We start from the raw sequence: 23,157 nt of genomic DNA, 5'->3' as shown, positions 1-23,157 counted from the left end.
AATAAGAGTATAAATTCAGCATTAGATTTTGTATTTCAGGTTATTATGCACCTACAATCAGCTGAGGAAAGAAGTGATCACATTGAGACATCTACTTGATCTGCAGGTGCAAAACATAATCAGGTAATTAATAATAAATTATATTAATTGTGCCCACAAAAAGAGACTGGGGAGGTTTAGTGGCCTTTGAAAGCTGGTCTATGCTTCTTTTTCACATAGCATCCAGCTCATTCCAAGAGGAACTTAATGCATCTGACTGCATTTTACAATTCATAATAAGAGTATGGAGCAAATTAAATTCATAGCTTCATTCAGATTTATTATATACCTAATTTTTTTGAAAATCTGATCATCACTAACAGCGAACAAATCACAACCTACATACACAGTAACTCTTTGAGAAAAAAACACATTTAATCCAAATTTGTTATAGGGTTGTAATGGAAATAACATGGGACATAATCAGCTAGTACAAGTTTATTAGCAGAGACTAGGTCAGAGTCTGCTGTAAGTTTGTTGAAAATGAAGAGCTTCTGTACTATTCTACACAATCCACGCAGTGCTGATGTGGGTGTCACTGGTTAAATTCTATGGAGCAGGTTCAATTACAGTGGCAAGCATACATATACTGGATTTGAAGTGATCACAGGATTTCAGCAGAATATGAACAATTAAACACATATGAATAAAATCTGTATTGAAATAATATGGAGGTAGCAATGTAAATATGGTAACTTAGATCAAGATCATGCACCAAGCTCTACATGGGAAGTCAATGGGGCTCTGTGTGGGCTAAAGGGCTTGAAGTTCAATGCAGGATCAGAGCCTTAGTTAAAACATACACCATTATGCTCCTTTTCTAGATTTAACATCTTCCATCTTGGTAGGCAGAAGGGTTCTAATATCTCTTTGGAGACTGGTTTTGGATGGACTATGGAGTCTGACTCATCCATGTACTTGAACATGATCTGTCAAGCACTACCAATATTTAACTATTGGAATAATCTTCCTGCATTTTCTGACAGAATACATGATACCTAGATACAGTAAGATTCAATGTAAGTTGATTAAAGTAGATACTGTAAGCAGAAATTTAACAACTTAAATTTAATAAGTTTAGAGGATTAGTGCTGTAAATACCCTATGCTGTGCTGAGTTGCCATAGCAGGTTGGAGAAGAGTCAGTGCTTCTGTAAAAGACTGCTGCATATCCTCCTTCACTCCAGGATTCATTTCACTGCTAGCTTATCCAGAGAAAAGAATCAGACCCTGACTTCCCAAAAGTCCGCACTTTGCTGTTTCAGATCTGAATAGTAATACAAAGAGCCACTGCCCTACCATTTTCAAACACCTTTCTTCTCTTTATTGAGAAGCATTAATTCTTTCTGGAGAGAAAGAGGGTCTGTGAGAGTTCTGAGCACAACAATCTACGTTGCGTCCCATTGGTTTTTTGGAAAAGAGGGCTGTCTGCAGAGTTTTCTGCCCATAGAGAGTTTTCTGTTTTCTGCATGGAAGGAGAGTGTCACCTTTGTGGCAACCTTGGGCAACATTTCCATATGTTGGTTTGGGATGGATGCCCTTCTATTTGGGTTCTGCTTGGAGAAAGTGTTACAGATTTCTGGGATGGGGAAGACAGGAAGAAGCTATTCTTTGTAGCACTATCCCTTGCTGTACTTATCAATTTTAGCATGGCTAACTGAGCTTCCTAGAAACTAAGCAGAGGGAAAGCATTGGAGAGAGAGTACAGATCACTGGCAAAACAGGGGTCCTTGCATGCTGAGTAGTCATTTACCCCTGGCCAATGTGCATGGAGAATTCTGACTGTTTGCACTCATGTTGCAAAGGTATAAATGACAGCTGGGTCCAAAGAAAAGACATTCATGTCTATTCTTTCTGGGGCACACAGGTTGGCATAGAGAGACTCACCATGAAATCTTGGCTCCACTGAAGTCAACAGCAAAACTCCCATTGGCTTCTATGTGGCCAGAATTTCATTGGGGCTCTTCAGTGTGGTCTGTGGGGCACTGCCTTTAGGATTCTGGTCCTGGTATTATTATTGCCACAAAAAGAAAATTTCTAAATTTAAAACTTTGAATTGAGGTAAAATGTAACATTTAACCACAAAGTCCACCAGTCTGTATTAAGCGCAAGAACTTATTACTGCAACTCTAAGCCTTTGCCACCCGGTTACTGTTGCCATTTATTTGCCCCCCAAGCATCATGTCTTATCCAAAATTAGATGCAAGCTCTTTTGGGCAGAGATCATTTTTCTGTTTTGTGCAGTTAAGTACAAGCTTGGGGATTGTGATAAACTAACAGTTACAGTCCTGTGGAAACAAACATTCATGTTTTTGACTGTTTCAGAACACGAATACAAATTTTCAGGTATTCATGTCTGGAGGTGCGTTTGCTATATACACACATTGTTCCCTTTTTAAGACATCTGCCACTGTAGAATTCAGTTCAGGTTCTAGCCCCAGAAACTTACCATTATTGTGCCATGAGCAGCAAGTGTGATATCTGTGGGTTTTAAAATGAAGGATACCCTTCACGCCTTATAATTTCTTGTGTGTGCTCCTATGATTTAAATGGTTAGATATTTAATACCAAAGCTATTCAAACCTTCACTCTGTCATATCTATCAGTCTCCTAAACTCAAGATGTTCTTACCAAAAATTATAATCAAATAAAAAAGTAGCATTGGCTTTTCATCCCCAAAGCAGAAAATAAACCAACCACAGTAATGTCATTCCTATATTATATTAATCAATAGCCCCTTAACCACAAACAGTGGTTCCTTACTGTCTCTTTTGAATTGGTTTATATATGGGCTTGTCCTGATGGTCAGTACTTCAGACTATTTTGGATCAAAGTTTAGGTCCCTCGTTAATAATCTGCAGGCAGGTTTTTATGCCATGGGGACTCCAGTACAAGCACCTCCACTGATAGCAGCTGTGGAATTAGGAATTTGACCTGCATACTACTGTAAAAATGAAAGTGGTTTACTTAACTATGTCATCAAGCAGAACCATTTTTGCACTCTAAGCCAGTACATATTTCTGTGTTTACACTTTAATGATCTATTCCAGCAATGGGCAATCTAGGCTAGTGAATGGGCTACATGAGTGACACTCCTTCATCTCATTGGGTTAGAATTAAATGCACTTACATACCTAGATTGTGCAGGGTGTGATGAGTGAACCAAAGCAGCATTTTGAGTGGATGCAGAGGGAGCACACGGCTGTCATAGCCAGTGCTGTGTGCAAGCAGCAATGCCCCCTTAACTTCACATGTTCTTGTTTTACGTGTGGCTCACTTTAGTAATATCAGTAGCAATCAAACTACATGGACAGAAAAACCAGTGGACTCTGGCAACCCTGTGTATGGACAATGGTAAACAAAATGTCTTGTGGATCACACATAGAACCCATGGGCCAGAGGTGGCCCACCATTGATCTATTTTTTAAACTGATTCATTCCTTAATGCAATTGATAAGAATGATTATAATGTCTCCAAAACTAATAGTCTACTAAATCAGTAATGCTTAACATATTAAAAACATGTTAAAATACTTTCTTATACCCTCTGCATAGAAATCGTATAAGCAGACCTGGTTTGTTTAATAAAAATCTATTTTATATGTTTGCCCATGGGATTAAAAAAAACATATTTGGAGCCTCTTGGGTCAGATGGAAGTCTAGCTAAATGCCTTGAGTCATTTCAGTTCTCTTTGCTGAGTTATACATGTTTTATAACATTCCATGAAAAATATTTGCTTTTTATAAAATTCATTTTTTGTTTAAATAGTAACAAGATTTAACACAAATCCACCACAGCCACAAAAAATAAAGTTATGATATTCTGTTTTGTGAATTTGATTTTTCTTTCTAAAACGTTTAGGTGAATTTAATATTAGTGAGAAATTGCAGTACTGGAGAGTCAGCTAAATCCTCAAGAGATGCTCTTCTTAACTAGAGCCAAATTTTGAACTGTCCTTGCCCATATGCAAAATATACAAATTTCATGGTGCCCGAGGCAGCCACATGCTGTGTATGGACTCCAGTCCCCCCTGCCTCCCTCTCCTGCCTCATTCCCTGGCCACCCTAACCCACGGATCAGCACCCACCCCATCCTGCTGATTCAACTCCCTTCCCCTCCTCCCCCCGCCCCGGCTCAGTGCCCAACCCCTGTTCACCAAGCAGCGACAAGCAGCCCTTGCAAAATGGAGGACTCACAGACGGAGCAAGGGGCAGCCCTTCAGTGGATGACTGGAGAGAAGCGCTGTCCCCTTGCAAGTGCTGCTTTTCTCTGACCAGCTGAGTAGCCACCTGCTGCTACTCTGGAATCCCCTGGCCTGCACTTCCTTCCTGGCCATGCTCCAGGTTGCCAACTCTCCCAGACTGGACATCACTGCAGTACGTGGCATCTGGTTTGGGAGAGTTAGTGACCCCTTTCGTACACAACTTCAGTCTCCACCCACTGCCACTCCCCTGGGGGGGTATCAGTGCTGGGCTGTATAGGGAATCTGCACTGGTAGGAATGGCCCAGCTTGCAATCTTTACTTGCATGAGAGATCCTTAATCCTTCCATTAACATCAATCAGTAGGACACTCCACATAAACCAGATGACTTGTTTGAGCAAGGATTGCAGGACTGAGCCCTAACACTGTCTTTAGAGACAGAGTTTTTGGCTTCTCTCAATTTGTTTCACAGCCTTACCACAGTTTTTTTCCTTTTAGTAAAAACGAATGTAACACTCCATAGTGTTTAAAATTTGACTGAGAGGAATTAAACAAAACTGGTAAGGAGTTGGTAAATAGACAATGCCTTGGACAAGAGCTGTTTAGAGCAGAATAGATGGCAAGATAGGGTAGCAGGTTTAAAACTAATAAAAGAAAGTTCTTCTTCACACAGCGTGTAGTCAACCTGTGGAACTCTGCCAGAGGAGGCTGTGAAGGCTAGGACTATAATAAAGTTTAAAGAGAAGCTAGATAATTTCATGGAGGTTGGGTCCATAAAAGGCTATTAGCCAGGGGATAAAATGGTGTCTTTGGCCTCTCTTTGTCAGAGGCTGGAGAGGGATGGCAGGAGGCAAATCGCTTGATCATTGTCTTTGGTCCACCCTCTCTGGGGCACCTGGGGCTGGCCACTGTTGGTAGACAGGATACTGGGCTAGATGGACCTTTGGTCTGACCCAGTACGGCTGTTCTTATGTTCTAAGAAACAAAGAAAGTTGAATAAACGAAAAGAAATGGTAGATAGTAGGGAAATGTGAAAAATTTTAGCAGGAAAAAAAATGCAGTTTTCAGATTAATGTATTAAAGTGAAACAATAAAGGTATATACAAAAGATTCACATAAGTGTTTGAAGACATGGAAAAACTGTAAGTAAAAGGCTAGGAAGAGTTTTTGAATTTAATATTAAATTGCTAAAAGCCCACCAATCTTGGGGCATTGAACACAGAGGGGTTTTTCCAATGGCAGTAACCCTCTTTCTACGAGGTAGAAGCCTTTTTCCAAAAAAGCTTTTTTGGAAAAAGGTGTGTGTAGATGCAGAAGAGGGAGTTCTTTCAAAAGAAGAGGCCTCCAGGAAAAACCACAGGTGCCCTGGTGACCACACTGTCCAGACTAATCAGAACTCTATAGTTCCTGTCTCCTGCCAGCTCTTAAAGCTGAAGGCACCCTGGACACGCCTAGTGGCAGGAAGATGTCCCAGAGAGCTTGGCTCTCCCTGCCACCCAGATTTGGACCCATGGTCCATCCACACTCCCCTGGAGGCCTCCATGGCCCTCACAGGGAACACCACCAGAGGTCCCAGGACCCAGCCAAGAGCAGCAAACAGTGTGTGCAGTCTTGGTCCGGGGCAGAGATCCTGTCCCTCCTTGACCTATGGGATGAAGAGGAGACGCTGCAGGATCTCCGCTCCCGGCAACAAAACACCAATATTTATTGCTGGATGGTCGAGGCTCTGGCTGTGAGGCCACAACCCCCAGACCTTGGACCAAGTCAGGAGCAAGGTCAAGGAGCTCAGGGCCAGGGAGTGCAGCTCTCGCTCTGTGGCAGGACCCCACTACTGCCCCTACTACCAGGAGTGTCACCAAATCCTGGGGGGTGGTGAAGCCCTTTCCCCACCATGGTGGTGGACTTGGGGCTAGAGATGCCCATCGTCACCCACCCAGAGCTCTCTGCCAAAGAGGAGGAGGAGGAGGAGGAGGAGGAGGAGGAGCAGCTGCAGGAGGAGGAGGACAAGGCCAGCACGGTCACACCCACTCCCACCAACAGCGCTTCCAGACACAGATCTGTGTGTCGGCCCCATGGAAGGCCAGGCTGCTCCAGGCCTCTCTCACTCATGGGATTCCAGTGTGGCCAGACACTTCCCTTGCCTGCTTGTCTGTGGGATGGCTGGGGTCAGGGGCGGCCCTAGACTAGGTGCCAGCAACTGGTGCCCTAAGCGAACCATGCAATCGGTGCCCCCCCCAAACACTAAGGGCAGATATAGGCTGAGGTTTTTGGTAAACTGGGAAACATTTTGCCCCTATTTTCCATTTAATGTTTTTTAAGCATATTTATTTCAACGGGCATAATTATTCAGTTTGTCCGTCGGTTCAACCAATGTTTCTCAGATCAGATTAAAATAGAGACACAAAATTTTCAGAATAGATTTGTACACGACAGCTAGATGATATTTCAGTACGGTTTCAAATAAAAATGCATTACAGATGTTAATTATAATTTTTATTATTACAAATCCAAAATAGTCTGTTATGCTATCCTGCTTTAACTGCCATTACCACCACATCGCTGGGGAGAGGGGGGCTGGGGATGAAGTTCAGTGGCTGGAGAGAGGGGAGTGGGAAGAGGGAACAGGGAGCCAGTGTGGGGAGAGAGTCCCCTGCACCCGCCTCCTCCCAGGATTCCCCCCCCCCCCCGAGGGAAGCCGGCACGCACCTCTCCCAGGGCCAACCCCTCCTCCCGCAGTCGGTGGGGAAGTCGGTGCGTGCATCTCCCAGGGTTGACCCCCTCCTCCCGCGCACCACCTCCTCTGGGGCTGACTCACGCCTCTTGTGGCGCAGGGAAGCCGCCGCGCTCCTCTTCCAGGGCCAACGCCAGGCATTAAGGGAAGGGGAAATGGCAGGGAATTTGGCTCCCCATTTAACTTGGCGCCCTAGGCGGCTGCTGAGTTTGCCTATAGGCAAGGGCTGCCCCTGGCTAGGGCGAAGCAGGAAGCATGGTCTCCTGGGCACTTCAGGGCCCTTGTGAGGTAGGGCCCACTGTGCAGGCTACACATGGACTTGTTCCCAGGATCTCCCTGCCCTCTGGCCCAAGGGCTGTTGGTCGCTGCTCACAGAGGAGGACACGTCCTCAGGGACAGTGTCTGCATGGATGACTGAGCACCTCTCCCTCTTTGTTCTCCACAGTCAGACCAGCCATTGCTGAAGGATGATCCACGCCATCGGAGGCACCCGGAGGACCACAAGTGGAAGAGGGTCCATGAGGATCTCATGAGGGAGCATGTGGCCATCCTGCACGACATGCAGCAAACCCTTGCCCAGAAGGTCTGGGATGATGCCAAGTGGCAGAACTGCATGTGGGACCATGTGACGGGGTGGAGCAACCCCGTCACTCGCTAACGCCGACTGGGGCAGCCGAGAGGGAGATAACAAGCGCGGCCGGCCCGCGCGAGGGAGGGACGCGTCATCACGCGGCGCCTGGGCGCACCGGTGATGACGTCACGGGCGCGACGCCGGGGAACCCGGAGGAGAGGGGGAGCATAAAGGGAGTGGCAGCGACCGGGGAAGGGCGGTCGGAGCCAGGGGAATCAGGAGGTCAGGAGGGAGAGGAGGCGACCGAGAGGCCCGAGCAAGGGGGAAGCGGAGGAGGCAGGCAGCCCGCGGGAGTCAGCGGGTGACCGGCGCGGCCAAGGGCCGGCGGAGTGGAGAAGGACCCAGGGCGGGCAGTGGAACCCGGGAGCAGGTGTGTTTGGGGTACTAGCCCCCCCTGCTACCACCGAGAGGCACACTCTTGGTGTTAGGGCCCTGGGTCGGGGTCTGGAGTGAGGGTGGGCCCGGACCCCCCACTCCACCCGGGAGATTCGGAACTGAGCAGTGTATTGAGCGGAATCGAGTTACAAGCAGGTGAGGTGGCGGATCTCGCCGCCACCTCATCACAGACCAGCTTGTGTGGCAGGGCGAAAACATGTATGCCACCATCCGGGAAATGATGGCACACCCGGCTCCTGTCCCTGCTCCTGTGCCCCGTGCTCCACCCCCCCTCTATGCCTATTCCCCCTCTGCTTACCCCGCCAATATGACCTACCCCCTGGCATACCTGCTCCTGCTTCAGCCACCCCCCCACCCACCCCTGTTGTCCCAGGCCCCACCCACCACTGAGGTCGCCAAGGTCTCCAGATCTGAGGTGGCACTTCCAGCCGCACCACATGCCTGAGCCCCCCTCCTCCTTCTCCAGTTACTTTTCTGAGAAAAAAATACAAAGGTTTTGTTTTTCAACCCAAAACTGATGTGTTTATTGAGAGTACAGAGAAGGGGGGAAGGGAGGCTGGGAAAGCATAGGGGGGCAAGGCACAGGCCCCTAGTGGGGAGGCTCTGGAGAGAGTTACTGGGGTCCTTGAGAGAAACTCTCCCTCAGGGGCTCCCGGATGTGCACCCCCACCTAATGGGCCTGGTGGATTGCAGCTGTCCATGGCTGCTCAAAGGCCCTTCTTTCCTGGCTGGCTTCTGACCCCCCACCCGGTAGGAAGGCCTCCCCCTTCCTCTCCATGATGTTATGGAGAACACAGCAGGCCGATACCACCTCAGGGATGTTGTGCTGCCCCACAACGAGCTGGGTCATGAGGCATTCAGGCCTGGCTGAGGTGTGCATTGAATTGTTCCCTGCTGGTGTCCGGGTGGCCAAAGTAGGGCTTCATGATCCATGGCATTAGGTGGTAGGCCATGTCCCAGAGGTGGGATGAAATCTCCAGTGAACTCTGAGATAGGGCATCAGCCTCTGGAGCGCGGGGTAGTGGGGTTGATCCCCCTGCCCACTCAGGCAGCATCTGGGCAGCTAATGCCTGCTGCCCCAGGGATGGAGCTGGCTCCTGCATTAGGAAGGCAGGATAAAGGACACCCTGAAGGCAGGGTAGTGGGGTGGATTCTGGAGGGACTTAGGGCATTCACCTAGGGAGCACAGGGTGGTGGGTTCCAGATCTACCCCCCCTCAGCAGCCCAAGTCCTGCCCCTCCTCCGCCCACCATGAGAGCAACCAGATAGCCAACAGAGGACAAGGGATCCTCTGAAGGTAGGAGGGTAGGCCAAGTCACACTGGGGGAAGAATGTGCCAGCCTCCAGCCTCTGGCAGAGGCTGGATTTTCAGAAAATGCGGATATTGTGCACCCTGCCCGACCACCCGATGAAAATGTCTGTGAACTGTCCACAGTGGTCAACCAGGGCCTGCAGCACCATGGAGAAATAGCCCTTTTGATTGATGTACTGGGCATCTTGATGATGCAGTGCATGGATTGGGATGTGGGTTTCATCAATGGCTTCCCCATAGTTGGGGAACCCCAGGGTGGCAAATCCTGTGACGATTGAGTCCAGGTCTCCTAGGCAGATGACCCTGTAAGCCAGGACAGAGTTGATGGCCCTCACAACCTACAGAAAGAGAAGAAGAAATACAGAAAACAGAGAATAAGAGGAAGTGTTTGAGCCCTTGGAAGGTGCCCACCCTCCTCTCCTCTCCTCAACCACCCTAGGAGCCACCACCCATGAGGCCACTCCCCCATCAGAACTGTGTAAGGGCAGGATGGCACAACCTCCCAGGGACAGGGCTTCCCCCACGCCCCCAGCCTATCCCCACACCCCCACCATCCCTGTCTCTAGGGTCCCCCTTTCCAGGACTGAAGCCCGACTGTGCCTTGCCTCCATGAGGAGGGCCCCATCGGTGGACTTTCCCATGCTGAACTGGTTGCCCACCAACCAATAGCTGTCTGGGGTGGCGAGCTTCCAAACAGTGATTGTGACCCGCTTCTCCAGGGGGATGGTGGGCCGCAGGTGTGTGTCGCATCATCAGAGGGCAGGGGTGAGCCAGGCACACAGCTCCATGAAGTTGGCCTTCCACATGCAGAAGTTTCGGAGCCACTGCTGGTTGTCCCACTGCTCCATGATCAACCGGTTCCACCAGTCAAAACTGGTGTCCAGCCTCTAGAAATGTCTCTCCACTGTGGGGTGTGGTTCCAAGGGCCTTGCTCCCACATCCAGGCAGAGAGACTCTCTGATGAGCTCAGAGTCAAGCTGGGGCAGGACCATCAAGACAGTCTGCACAAAGTGCGGCAGAAGCTGCAGCATGTTAGTGTGGGGCCATTGCATGCCCAGAGGCAGCTCTGGCTCCATGGCTAGGAGTGTGCTGTGGCGTCCAAAAGCTGGGCCACCAGAGCACGCACTGCTAAAGCTTTTCTGTCCCTTGGAGAGGTAGGCAAGCAAGCAGCAGTAGCTGAGAAACATCTGTCCAAAGGGGTCCTGTAGGGGTTCTCCCCCCTGTGCGGAGGGGCTTACGTCCGCCCCCCCCTCGGTTCTCTGAATGTCGACGCCTTAACGCGCCCGACTCTGCTTGGTTTGGTTAGGCGGTTGGGGGAAGGGGGTCCGGGCCCGCCCTCTCTCCGGACCCCAGCCCAGGGCCCTAAGGTCGGGGAAAAAGACTCCCCCACCTAGCAGGGGGGGTCGAGACCCCTAAACTCCCCTGCTCTCAGGGTCCGCGTCCCCGCCCTGGGCTGCTTCTTCCCCCCCGGGTCTCACGGGCTCACCTCGGCCCTTCCTCTGACCCTACCCAGGGCCTCCAATATTGCCGCCCACTCGCTGGCTCACGGGGGGGGGGTGCGTCTCCTCGGCGTCCCCCCCTATGGCTGCTACACTGCGGCTTTTTAAGTTGCCCGCCGGACGCAGGCAGATGACGTCACCCCCCTCGTCAGACTCCGGCCCCTCCCAGGGCCGTCCTCCCCCTGACGGCTCCCCTGCGCCTGCTCGGCTCCGCCCCCTTTCAGCGCTGCCGGCCGGCCCCGGCTCGTCACCCGGCCGGTATGCCGGCACCCCCGTCCCTGCCCTGCCTGCCGGCCCCGGCTCGTTACCCGGCCGGTGTGCCGGCGCTCCCGTTTGGGGACGGCCAGCGGGGCTCTGCTCCCCTCCGGGGGGTGAGTCCTTCCCCCGCGATTGCGGCGTCCCGGCGGTTTCCGGGAGGGGCGGGGCCACCCCGCCACACACCTTCCCCCTTAAGTCTGGTGCCATACTCGCAGTTCTGGTCTCTGTGTTTCCCGCTGACCGGGACAGCCAGTCCGCGTTCCCGTTGGCGGACCCCGGGCGGTGCACGACTCGGAATTTGTATGGCTGTAAGCTGAGGTACCATCTCAAGATCCGTGGATTCGTGTCCTTCATCTGCTGCATCCATTGCAGCGGGGCGTGGTCCGTCACCACGGTAAATTCATCGCCTAGAAGAAAGTATCTTAGTGAATCGACAGCCCACTTGAGGGCCAATGCCTCCTTTTCGATCGTCGCATATCCCTTCTCCCGAGGGAACAGTTTACGACTCAGATAGAGGATGGGGTGCTCCTGTCCCTCCTCCTCTTGCGTCAGTACCGCCCCTAACCCCACTTCTGACGCGTCAGTCTGCAAGGTAAAAGGTTTGTTAAAGTCGGGCTGGGCCAGCACCGGGGCCCGGATCAACCGGTCTTTCAGCTCCTGAAACGCGTCGTCGCACGCCACGGTCCACTTCACCCTCTCGGGTTGTCCTTTCCTTGTGAGGTCTGTCAGTGGGGCGGCCACGGAGGAAAAATTCGGGATAAACCGTCTATAATAACCCGCCAATCCCAGGAACTGCCGTACTTTCCTTTTTGTCGTTGGGGTGGGGTGTTCCCGTACCGCCTGGACCTTATCCACTAGAGGCTTCAGCTTCCCTCTCCCTACCGTGTACCCCAGATACGAAACTTCGGCCCTCCCAAATTGACATTTCTTTGGGTTGGCCGTGAGTCCCGCTTCCCTCAGTGCCCTTAATACGCTCGTAATGTGCTCTAAGTGTTTCTCCCAGGACTCACTGAATATCACGATATCATCAATGTAAGCCGCGGCGTAGTCCTGATGGTCCCTTAAGACCTGGTTCATGAGTCTTTGAAAGGTCGCCGCGGCCCCGTGCAGTCCGAACGGCATGTTTTTGAATTGGTACAACCCAAAGGGGGTGGCGAACGCCGTTTTCGCCTGGGCTTCGGGGGAGAGGGGGATCTGCCAATACCCCTTCGTTAAGTCGAGGGTCGACAAATAGGCGGCCCTCCCCAGGCGTCCCAGTAGCTCATCTATCCGCGGCATGGGGTATGCATCAAATCGCGAGATCGCGTTGACTTTGCGGAAGTCAATGCAGAACCTCGTTGATCCATCTGTTTTGGGTACCAAAACAATGGGGCTTCGCCATTCACTACGCGATTCCTGTATGACCCCCCACTCCAACATGGCTTGGAGTTTTTCCTTCACCGTGCCCCATAACTTCCGGGGAAGGGGGCGCATATTGTCTCTTACCACTCTGCCGGGTTCAGTCTCGATCTTGTGTTGTACCAACGAGGTCTGTCCGGGTCGGCTGGTTAGTACCGTCCTGAACTGGTCGAGAAGGTGGTGCAACTGTTCTCGCTTTGGGCCCGGGAGCTCTTCTCCGACCCGTATGCCCTCGATCCTCACCTCCGGCTCCCCCCACGGCCCCAGTTCAATGTCAGTGTCCCGAGGGTCGATCAGGAGGGCCTCCCGTGGATGCCACTTCTTTAAGAGGTTGACATGATAAATTTGGGTTGCCCGGCGGTTCCCGTCTACCCGAACCTCGTAGTCAACCGGGCCAAGTTTCCTGATTACCCGGAAGGGTCCCTGCCAGTGGGCCAGGAGCTTAGACTCCCCGCTGGGCAGCAATAGTAGAACCTGTTCGCCTGGTTCGAACTCCCTCACCTGCGCCTTTCTATCATAGTAGGCCTTCTGCCCTTCTTGAGCCTTCTCTAGGTTCACTCGGGCCCGGCCCGCTAGGTCGTGGAGGGTTCCCCTCAGTTTCTGTACGTACTGGGCGGCCCCCAAGGCAGGTGACACTGACGTTTCCCATCCCTCCTTTACGAGGTCCAGGATCCCCCGCGGTCGCCGCCCGTATAACAGCTCGAAGGGGGAGTACCCGAGCGATGCCTGCGGTACCTCTCTGGCGGCGAACATCAGTGCAGGCAGCAGCTTATCCCATTCCCGGGGTTCATCCTGTGCGAACTTCCGCAGCATCCCCTTCAATGTGCGGTTGAATCGTTCCACCAGCCCATCGGTTTGGGGGTGATATACCGACGTCCGGAGCTTCCTGATCTGCAAGACCTTACACAGTTCCGTCATAACCTTCGACGTTAAATTCGTCCCCTGGTCTGTCAATAACTCCCTGGGCAGCCCGACCCATGAGAATAGCTTAACTAATGCCTCCGCTATGGCGGGGGCGGTGGCTCTTTTCAGGGGCACTGCCTCGGGGCACCGGGTGGCGTAATCTACGATGACCAGGATGTAATTATGTCCACGCCCAGATTTCTCGAGCGGACCTACCAGGTCTAATGCTACCCTCTCAAAGGGGGTCCCTACCACCGGCAGGGGCACCAGGGGAGCTGGCGGGACCCGGCCCCCGGCTGTTCTTTGACACTGGGGGCAGGAGTTACAGAAATTCTTAACCTCCTGGTACACCCCCGGCCAATAGAATCTCTGGAGTATTTTCTGTTGGGTTTTTTCCCTGCCCAGGTGCCCGGCCCACGGGTGTTCGTGGGCCAATTCCAGGACCTTCCACCGGTACGGTCTTGGGACCAACAGCTGCCACCTTTCTTCCCCAGGGAGTTCCCCCGGGGCCACCCGGTACAGGCGGTTGTCTTTTACCTCGAATCGCGGCCCGTCCGGCTGGTTAGGCGGGTCCCCCTCCTGTGGCTCGCTTGTAGTGCACACCTGCTCCCAGGCCGCCCGTAGTGTGGGGTCCTCGCGTTGTTGAGTGAGGAAGTCCCCTTCTTCTACGTCAAGACGGCCGGTGGGCGGTGTCTCGGCGTCCGGAGTCCGTGCTGGCTCGGCCCCCCCCTCATCTTGCTCTCCTTGGGCTACCAAGGTCCCCTGCCCTGTTTCTGGCTCCCTTTTAGGCTGGGTTCCTCTGTCCCACTGTCCTAGGAGTCGCTTCAGGCCGGGCCAATCCCGCCCCAGCAGGAGGGGGTACGCTAACTTAGGGCCGACGGCGACTACACAGTCTCCTTCCAACTCCCCGTCCCCTATCCGTACCCGGGTCGTAGGGTAGTAATGAATATCTCCGTGGACGCACCGGAGGGCTATGGGGGCACCCCGGGCCCACCCTGGGAGTATTACGTCCCTTCGGACGATGGTTTGCCCGCATCCCGAGTCGAGGATGGCCTCCACCGGGTTCCCATTAACCCACAGTCGTTTAATTACCTGCGCTGCGCCGGCCGCCTTCCCGTCCGTGCTCCCAGCACGCCTCTGCCCGAAGGTGCAGTCCATCAGGGTGCAGTCCCGCTTATAATGGCCCTCTTGGCCGCACTGGTAGCAGACCACCTTCGGAGCTCCCTCGGGTGGCGGGGTGCCCGGCCCTATTTCGGTCGCCCGGTCTCCCCTGGCCTCACCGGTCGGCCGGTTCCACCGGGGTGCCAATCTCCTCGTCGGGAGGGGGCCCAGGGAACCCCCGGCGCTTTCCGCGGCCCGTTGGGCTCCCGTGGGCTTACCCATCCCCGTCTCGCTCCTTCGGGGTTCTCTCGGTGCCCCAGCGGTTCCTTTCCCCTCTGGCCCCTCTGCGGCTAAGTAGTGTTCCATGAGGGTCACCGCTTCATCCAAGGTCTCCGGAAGGTGCCGCCGTACCCACCGCTGCCCTTCCACGGGGAGGATGCTGACATATTGTTCAAGTATCACGAGGTCCGCCACCTGAGCCCCCGTCTTCGTCTCTGGTTCCAGCCATCTCATCCCCGCTTCCTTAACCCGTTGTGCCACCGCCCGTGGTCGCTCGCGGGAGTCATACCTGGCCTCTCTAAACCGCCGGCGGTGGGTCTCGGGAGTCACCCCTAATTGGTCCAGAATAGCCTCTTTAACCTTATAGTAACATAAGGCATCGCTGGCGGACATCCCTCGGTATGCTAGCTGGGCCGGCCCTGATAGGTAAGGTGCGAGGAGGGTGGCCCAATGCTCGGGTGGCCACTTCGCGGCGGCGGCCACCCTCTCGAACGTAACCAGGAATGCCTCGGGGTCATCTTTCGGCCCTAGTTTCGTTAGCCGTATGGGCAATTGGGTGCCGACCCCCTCTCCTCCTCCAGACCCTGCTACTGTCCCCGGTACCGTCACTGGTGCGCCTCGCGCCATCTGCTCCTGACGCTCCTGGAGCTGGTTGAGGAGCTGTTGCAGCACCTGCATCTGTTGCTGCTGTTGTACCTTCTGGGTCTCGGTCCACCATTCCAGAATTTTGTTGGCTTCCATTGTCTCCTGACAATCAAGACTTTGTTAATCCTTTTCTCTTATCCGAACCCCCGTTTCGGGGTCCACTATGCCCACATTCTCCACCACGTGTAGGGGTTCTCCCCCCTGTGCGGAGGGGCTTACGTCCGCCCCCCCCTCGGTTCTCTGAATGTCGACGCCTTAACACGCCCGACTCTGCTTGGTTTGGTTAGGCGGTTGGGGGAAGGGGGTCCGGGCCCGCCCTCTCTCCGGACCCCAGCCCAGGGCCCTAAGGTCGGGGAAAAAGACTCCCCCACCTAGCAGGGGGGGTCGAGACCCCTAAACTCCCCTGCTCTCAGGGTCCGCGTCCCCGCCCTGGGCTGCTTCTTCCCCCCCGGGTCTCACGGGCTCACCTCGGCCCTTCCTCTGACCCTACCCAGGGCCTCCAATATTGCCGCCCACTCGCTGGCTCACGGGGGGGGGGGTGCGTCTCCTCGGCGTCCCCCCCTATGGCTGCTACACTGCGGCTTTTTAAGCTGCCCGCCGGACGCAGGCAGATGACGTCACCCCCCTCGTCAGACTCCGGCCCCTCCCAGGGCCGTCCTCCCCCTGACGGCTCCCCTGCGCCTGCTCGGCTCCGCCCCCTTTCAGCGCTGCCGGCCGGCCCCGGCTCGTCACCCGGCCGGTATGCCGGCACCCCCGTCCCTGCCCTGCCTGCCGGCCCCGGCTCGTTACCCGGCCGGTGTGCCGGCGCTCCCGTTTGGGGACGGCCAGCGGGGCTCTGCTCCCCTCCGGGGGGTGAGTCCTTCCCCCGCGATTGCGGCGTCCCGGCGGTTTCCGGGAGGGGCGGGGCCACCCCGCCACAGGTCCTTTTGAGCATGCAACTCAGATAGGCAACAGCACTGGGAAGGAACTGCTGACCTAATGCACTGCCTGAACTGGTTCTGGGTGGCCTTATATTTGAGATAGTGTCCAATCAATGTGGATGCTATCTTTCAGAAAAGCAGATCTTTTATTGTTGAGCTTTTGCTGTGTAGATGCTCTCTTCTGAAATAAGTTTTTCTGAGCATCTCTTCCAGTAAAGCTTCTTCAGAAAGAAGCATGCAGTCTAGACGTAGCCTCGGGAAAAACGTATGAAGAAAATGATACTACTTAAACAAAACATGTCACTTTTATAATTTTGAAACAAGAGTATGTAAAATACAAATTAGTGAGCACGCCTCCTTAATGGTCATTAAGCAAAGGAGCATTTAAAATGAAAAACAAAGGGAAGAGATTTGAACAAGCCTGACAAACAAAAGAAAGCAAAAAATATCAGAAAGCATAAAATACACTTGATCAATAATTAGCTGAAACTTTTACCAAGTAAAAAGTAAAAAATTCTACTCTCAGCTCAGGTCTAATTTATACTTATGGGAAGATTGATACTCCAGAGATCAATCTTCTGGGGTTTGATTTAGGGGATCTAGAAAGGACCCATTAAATCAAACTCTGATGGCATTCCCATCAACCCCCGCACTCCATGGTCATGTGAGGAGTAAGGCCATGTCTATACTTACTGCACCAGAGATCGATCTTCTGGCTTTTGATTTAGCAGGTCTAGTAGGGACCTGCTAAATCAAATGCTGAGAGTGCCTCTGGTTGACACCAGTACTCTTTGATTCACAAGGAGTAAGGGAAGTGAACAGAAATGTTTGCTCCTGTCGACCTCCTGCTGTGGAGATGGTGTCAAGCTTGACTTAAGATATGACCTTTCAGGTATAGGTTAGACCTGGCCTAAGAGAAGTCAATGGGAGAATTGATCCATTGTCTTCCCACTGTGGGGATACCAGATAAATTAGATTTAAGGTAGATCGACTCCAGCGACGTAATTCTCGAGACTGGAGTTGTCTACCTGAAATTGAATTTAATGCATAGTGTAGACCTGGCCTCAGGGCACATCTGGCTATAAGTCTATCATCAGCAAAATGAAAAATTCAACTTCACTGAAGAACAGCTACAAAATATAATACCCTAACTACATGATCCCGAACTCCCAAAGTGCCTCAACTAGGCTTGTAAAATTCAAAATGCAGTTTTTCACATAAGTTTTACATACACCAGTACTTTGATTTGTATATGGAAACTGCCTTTGTGTTTAGATTAAATTACATGGTTAAATATCTATTTAGGCAGCAAGATTGCAAGCACTTTGTGTGTGCTAATGTTAAAATGTTCCTTTGCAAAATTGCAAGAGAAGTTTTAGAGGACTCTTAAAAAATCTAGCATCATGTGTCTGTCTAATTTCACCATTAACACTATCACAGGCACCCTTGTAATAACCACAGCAAATGAATACTGTAGAAGTGTGGGCCAAATTCACCCTGCCCTGATGTAACTTTCTTGACTTTAATGGAAACATACTAGAGTGATGACTTTGGCACCATTCAAATACAGTACTTACACTCCTGAATGAAACTAACTCTATATGGCCTGGTCATACTAAAAAGCAGTACAAACATAGTATTATCCCTAGTAAAAGTCTTGGGGTCTGATTCCCTCTCACTCACACAGGTATAAATCATCACTGAAGTCAATGAAGTTATAGCAGTAGGGTGACCAGATGTCTCATTTTTATAGGGACAGTCCCATATTTAAGCCTTCTTCTGGGTATCCTGATTTTTCCTTAACAATGGACAAATTGTCCTGCGTTTTGTGTTGCCTCTCCCCTCATCAGTACTGGTGGGTCTTGCCACTTGCCCACTAGTGTTGACTAGGGGTGATCTATGGGCAATGATGGGGATGGGTGTGAAAGGTTGGTGGCAGGGCAAAGCTGCAGCATGCAGGGTCAGCCACTCCCCCTGCTGGTCCATCAGCACAGTCCCCGTTGTGTGCTATCTCTCAGCCAGTAGGCCCCACACCCTATCCTATTTCCATTGACTGATGAATGTAGGCAGTAGCCAGTTACATTTTGCCTCTACTGTCCACCCATCAGTCCTTTACATACTCTCCCTCTTGCCAGCCTCTGTCTGATTTGCACCTTCACCTTCCCTAGCTCTGTTACTCCTCCATATTCCCCCCTCATCCTGGTCAGAGCGCTCAACTCACTGACAGTCTGGCTGGCAGGCTCCTTCCCCCACTCCCTCTGGGTGGGCTGGCACCCCAGAATCCCAAGACCATTCAGTCCAGGGCACTGATAAGGAGACCAGCCCTGCATTTGCCAAAGCTCCACTGAGCGCTGGCACAGGAGAGCCTCTCCACCTCTCAGCTAAGCTCTGGAGTGGTTGTGTGTGTGCGTGTTGGTGGTGGTGGGGGGGGAGGGTTAAGGAGCAATTTCCAGCCTGTTCATGCCCCAATGTTGTAAGCTCCACCATAGCCCTCCTCCCACCCTGGGCATCATCCCCCTAGGTCCTGCCCCAAGCCAGTGCAGGGCTGCTCCATCCCTGAAGCACCCTCCCCTACTGAGCCACCTCTCTGGTGTTAGATGCCTTTGGCAGGAAGGGACAAGGTGCTACCAGCCATAGGGGAGCGAGGGGAGGAGAGAAGAGCCCTGCAAAGACACAGATCAGGTCATCCCTCCCCAACCCCTCATGGTTGCAAGCAGCTTCCATCACTTCCCTCCTGTTCAGGGACGAAAGGCTGCTGGCCACATTCTGGTGAGGGCCCTGTCAGAAACCAGGGCAGTGTGTAACCCTGCATACTCCCACCCCATGTGTTGCTTTGGGAAGACACAGCATCAGGTTACCTGGAGAGGGGAGTTCATTCCAGGGCCTGGTGAGGCATGGAGGCAAAGAGTGCCAGGCAGGGAGGGCTGGGTCAGGTTGGTCCGGGTGTGAGAGAGGTGTATGGGAGAGTGTGTGTAAACCCTACAGCATTAAATCCCCATGTAAATCCTAGAACATTAAAGGTAAAAAAAAGTAAATAAAAGACTCTAATGATGCAGTATTTCTTTTTAACAGGGGCCTAGTCAACTTGATGTTATTTTGAATGTTTGTTCTGATAGTTTTGATTGATTGACGTAGAGCTAACTTGAATACAAGTAATTACACCAGGTGTCCCATATTTAACAAAGGGAAATACGGTCACCATATATATCAACATTAAAGTTGGAAGAAGTGAAACGTGATTCAGGCCCTTAAGATATTCAGCTATCCGGGCTATCTTTGCTAATCTACTGACATGATCAGAAAGTGCTCCTTCTTTACAGAGAAAAGATAAGGAAAAAAGCAAAGTTAAACTAATCTTTTTTGAATCAGGCTTTCCTCTTGGGTGTGACTACATGAAAAAAATCTGGAATTTCCAGGTAATACAAACCAAAGGTGGCAGAAGAACCTACAAAGCATACGAATAAACCATCCACATTTCATGTACTAAGGCAACCAGGATAGCATACATAGTGTAAGACCTAAGATATAAGCAACTTTGTTTTGTGAGGTCCTTAGAGTATTATTGCATACAGGTGCCATGAAATATATGTTATGGATTTGTATATTATTTTTATTATTTATTATCCAATAAATTATTATTCAATAAATATTTATTATTATTATTTATTCTAATAGTATTAAAATATAATACACATCCACAGTGGGCTGGCTTCACTTTCAGATAGTCCTCTATAGATGCTTGTCGGAAAAGAATATAGAAATCTTAGAGATGCCGTTCTCTAAAAAAGCATGAACTCTATCGAGTTCTTTTTAAATAGTAGGTGAAAAAATGAATGGATTATGTCTCTATTTTCTTTCATAGCCTGAGCGGGAGCCTGATTCTTAGTCACATTCAAGCTACACCATTCTGGTGGTGCACATGGGCTACAAATTACACTTACATCCACTTTGGGGCCCTTTTACATTGCCAGAGCTGTGAAAAAGGAGCCATAGTATAAGTGAGAATCAGGCCCATTGTTTCCCCCGCCTTAGAGAAACAAATAAAAAATGATTTACCTTAGCAATTGTTCATACTGAATCCAAGGATTGATCATTGTGATGGTGCTTAGATATCATGGTAGTATAAACATGGCACAGATAAATATGGTAACACTGAGCAAATATCTTGTCACCCACTATAACTGAGCACTTAATAGTAATTATAGTGTTTAAATTGGAGAAGTATCAGCATTTTGGTGTTGCCTCTAGTGACAGGAAAATGAGACAGAAGGAGCACAAAGGGCATTAAAGGACAGCACTGAACATGCCAATGACAGCAGTTTGTGCTGATTCTTCAGTTCCCTTTTCTTCTTCTGTATGATGACCACTTGATCATTTATGGCCTAGAGAACTCCTGATCAATGGACTGTTTGCAGAATAGTTCTACTGTTCTACCTGTCATCCCACAAACATGGTAAAAATATTGACAGCTGCAATAAGAAAAGGTTGAAGGAGATACAAAGCTAGGCTCCAAGCCTGAAAATACTCAAGCATGGGAAAATAGTCCCAGTGGAACGAGAGGTAATCTCAGAGGGCTACCTGTGTTAGGGTATGTCTAGACTGCGAGGCTCTATCGGAAAAAGATACGCAAAATGCTCTCTGCATTTGGCATATCTTTTTCCAATATTTTTGTCGGAAGAGGCTTTTCTGAAATTTGGCCCATCTAGACTTGGCCAAATTTTGGAACAAACCCTCTTTTGAGAGCTCCCTTTTTCCTCGTGGAACAAGGAATGCAGGGGCTTCTAACAGAGCGCATTTGCTCTTCTGCAAAAAAAAAAAAAGTGGAAGAGCAAACACATTCCCTGGCCATGGCAGTTTTTTCAGGATACCAGAGGTATCCCGAAACCCCCCTCCCTCCCCACAGTCTAGCCGTACCCTTAATCTGTAACTAAAAATGAGTAGTCCTGTGGAACCTTAGAGACAAACAAAAATATATGTATAGAGAGAGGAACCACCTGATCAGCATCCTTTACAACAAACAGAAGAAAATCAAGAAGGAGCTCTCAACACCAGAGAGACATTCTACAAAGGAATTTCTCAAGCTGTGATGGATAGGAGGAATGCTGGCCAGCACTCAGTGATTAAAGGGTTAAACTCAGGTAGCTAAGGATGTTGGCAGGGAGCCAGAAGAACCAATGGGAGAAAGTGCTGAAACTTAAATTGTAAATATATATACCTGCTGCCTGCTTTTTTTTGGGAGTTCTAAGTTAGGAGCTGAAGGAAGCAAGATGAAGTAATCAAATGGATTTACCATGACTATACGAAATATTGGGCATGGAAATGAATTTGGCCTTGAACTACGGATCAGTATGGATCGTAAGTTAATAGAGAAATGTATGTTTAGTCGCGATCAGGATATTTTTCTTTATTTTGCTGTTTGGTTAAACTTCTCTGTGTGAAATCTATGTGCCTCCCATCCCCCATTCAATATACCTAAGGGCTGTGTCTAGACTGACAAGTATTTCTGGAAAATAAGCCGCTTTTCCGGAAAAACTTGCCAGCTGTCTACACTGTCTACACAGCTGTCTACACTTCCAAAAGACTTTTGTGCAAAAGGGCCAGTGTAGACAGCACAGTACTGTTTTCCGAAAAAAAAGCCCCGATCGCGAAAATGGCGATCGGGGCTTTTTTGCGGAAAAGTGCGTCTAGATTGGCAATGGACGCTTTTCCGCAAAAAGTGCTTTTCCGGAAAAGCGTCCTGCCAATCTAGATGCATTTTTCCGAAAATACTTTTAACGGAAAACTTTTCCATTAAAAACATTTCCGGAAAATCATGCCAGTGTACACGTAGCCAAGCTGTGCCAGAGAGACTATTTTTCTCTGTGTTTTAATCTGCTCTTTTCTCAGTTGCTCTGTTACACCTATGAACCAAGTATGCTTTATCAAGTATATCTTTTGTTTTGTTTGTTAATAAAATCAACTTTTTTAAGGTGATGATTTGATTCTTGTGCCCTAGAAGGTTACAGGTCTTTTAGAGAATGACAGAGGCCCAGGCAACTTTGAATTTAGAGGCCCCAGCCCAGCCCAGCCTCAGGCTCCCAATGTATCTAATTTCTCATTCACAGTCCTGCTGGGGGTGTTCAGCCCTGCTGGGGGGCGGGGTTCCATGGGGTCCTAGTCCAGGGTGCTTTCTCCTTCCTGCCAGTGACCCATGCACCCAAGGGTCAATGCAGCTTTGGGGCAGAAAGACCCATCATGCATTTTTCTCTCCCCTCAGCCACCCCCACCCAGCCCCAGAGCCCTAGCCTGGGCAGGTCTCACCCTCTAGCGCTGTAGTTCTCAGACTTTTTGGTCCTTGGATCATGTGGCTCAATGCAAACCTTTCCGTGGACCACCAGTTGCCTATGGAAACTCACCGTTAATTACATAATTACACCCCAGCAATTTTGCTAGTGCTGCAACTGGGGAGAATGGTTTAATTTAAATTATTAAACAGATAAAGCATTTTAACTTTCTCATGTTAGTTTATCAAACTTCATTTTAAATAAAGTAAAATAATAATTTATGTCCAACAACAAAAGGGTTCAATGTTTTCTTTATTTATAGCAGGCTTGGGGAACTATCAGTTGGGGACCACACAAGTAAGAAGCAAAAAAACTACTCCCAAAACCCCCAGCCCTCTGAGCCTGACCCCATCACACCCCAGTCCCCAATTCCCTCATTGCCTCCTCATCCTGGCCCCCATTTCCTCCGCCCTGGCCCCCACCCTCCCACAGGGGAGGGTCCCTGCTCTGTGCACGATCCCTGTGCCACCCACTGGAAGTGGGCAGGGAGCCAGGGCGGCTCTCGAGAGGTGGACTCCCC

The 23,157-nt window shown here is 50.6% G+C and overlaps 1 protein-coding gene and 1 long non-coding RNA gene across 4 annotated transcripts; one reads left to right on the top strand and one right to left on the bottom strand.

Annotated features, from left to right (window-relative positions):
* The first annotated feature begins 37 nt into the window (after positions 1–37).
* On the top strand, positions 38–20,023 carry LOC142831075 (uncharacterized). Its single transcript, XR_012906706.1, has 3 exons — positions 38–123; positions 7,418–10,510; positions 16,315–20,023. It is a non-coding gene; the product is annotated as an uncharacterized LOC142831075 (long non-coding RNA).
* LOC142831074 (uncharacterized) lies at positions 9,504–16,456 on the bottom strand. Of its 3 annotated transcripts, XR_012906705.1 has the most exons (3): positions 12,554–15,631; positions 11,278–11,475; positions 9,504–9,649 (listed from the first exon to the last, which is right to left on the bottom strand). XR_012906705.1 is itself a non-coding variant. In XM_075940175.1 (2 exons), the coding sequence occupies exons 1-2, from the start codon at positions 15,488–15,490 to the stop codon at positions 11,455–11,457; spliced, it is 1,050 nt and encodes a 349-aa protein (XP_075796290.1). In that variant the 5' UTR covers positions 15,491–16,456; the 3' UTR covers positions 10,528–11,454. The 3 variants fall into 3 exon arrangements, 1 of the variants encoding a protein (XP_075796290.1); XR_012906704.1 differs by lacking the exon at positions 9,504–9,649 and having other exon boundaries at positions 10,522–11,475; positions 12,554–16,456; XM_075940175.1 differs by lacking the exon at positions 9,504–9,649 and having other exon boundaries at positions 10,528–11,475; positions 14,462–16,456.
* Positions 20,024–23,157: the final 3,134 nt, after the last annotated feature.

Source organism: Pelodiscus sinensis, chromosome 12 (assembly GCF_049634645.1).
Source record: "Pelodiscus sinensis isolate JC-2024 chromosome 12, ASM4963464v1, whole genome shotgun sequence".
Classification (NCBI taxonomy): Eukaryota; Metazoa; Chordata; order Testudines; family Trionychidae; genus Pelodiscus; species Pelodiscus sinensis.
The sequence above is the reverse complement of the archived record's forward strand: the minus strand, read 5'-3'. Positions and strand labels throughout refer to the sequence as shown.

Coding starts and splice junctions, on each gene's coding strand:
- LOC142831074 (XM_075940175.1), bottom strand. CDS start 15,490: ATGGAAGCCAACAAAATTCTGGAATGGTGGACCGAGACCCAGAAGGTA. Junction 11,476..14,461: donor AGGCGGCCGGCGCAGCGCAG/GTAATTAAACGA, acceptor ACTTTCTTCTAG/GCGATGAATTTACCGTGGTG.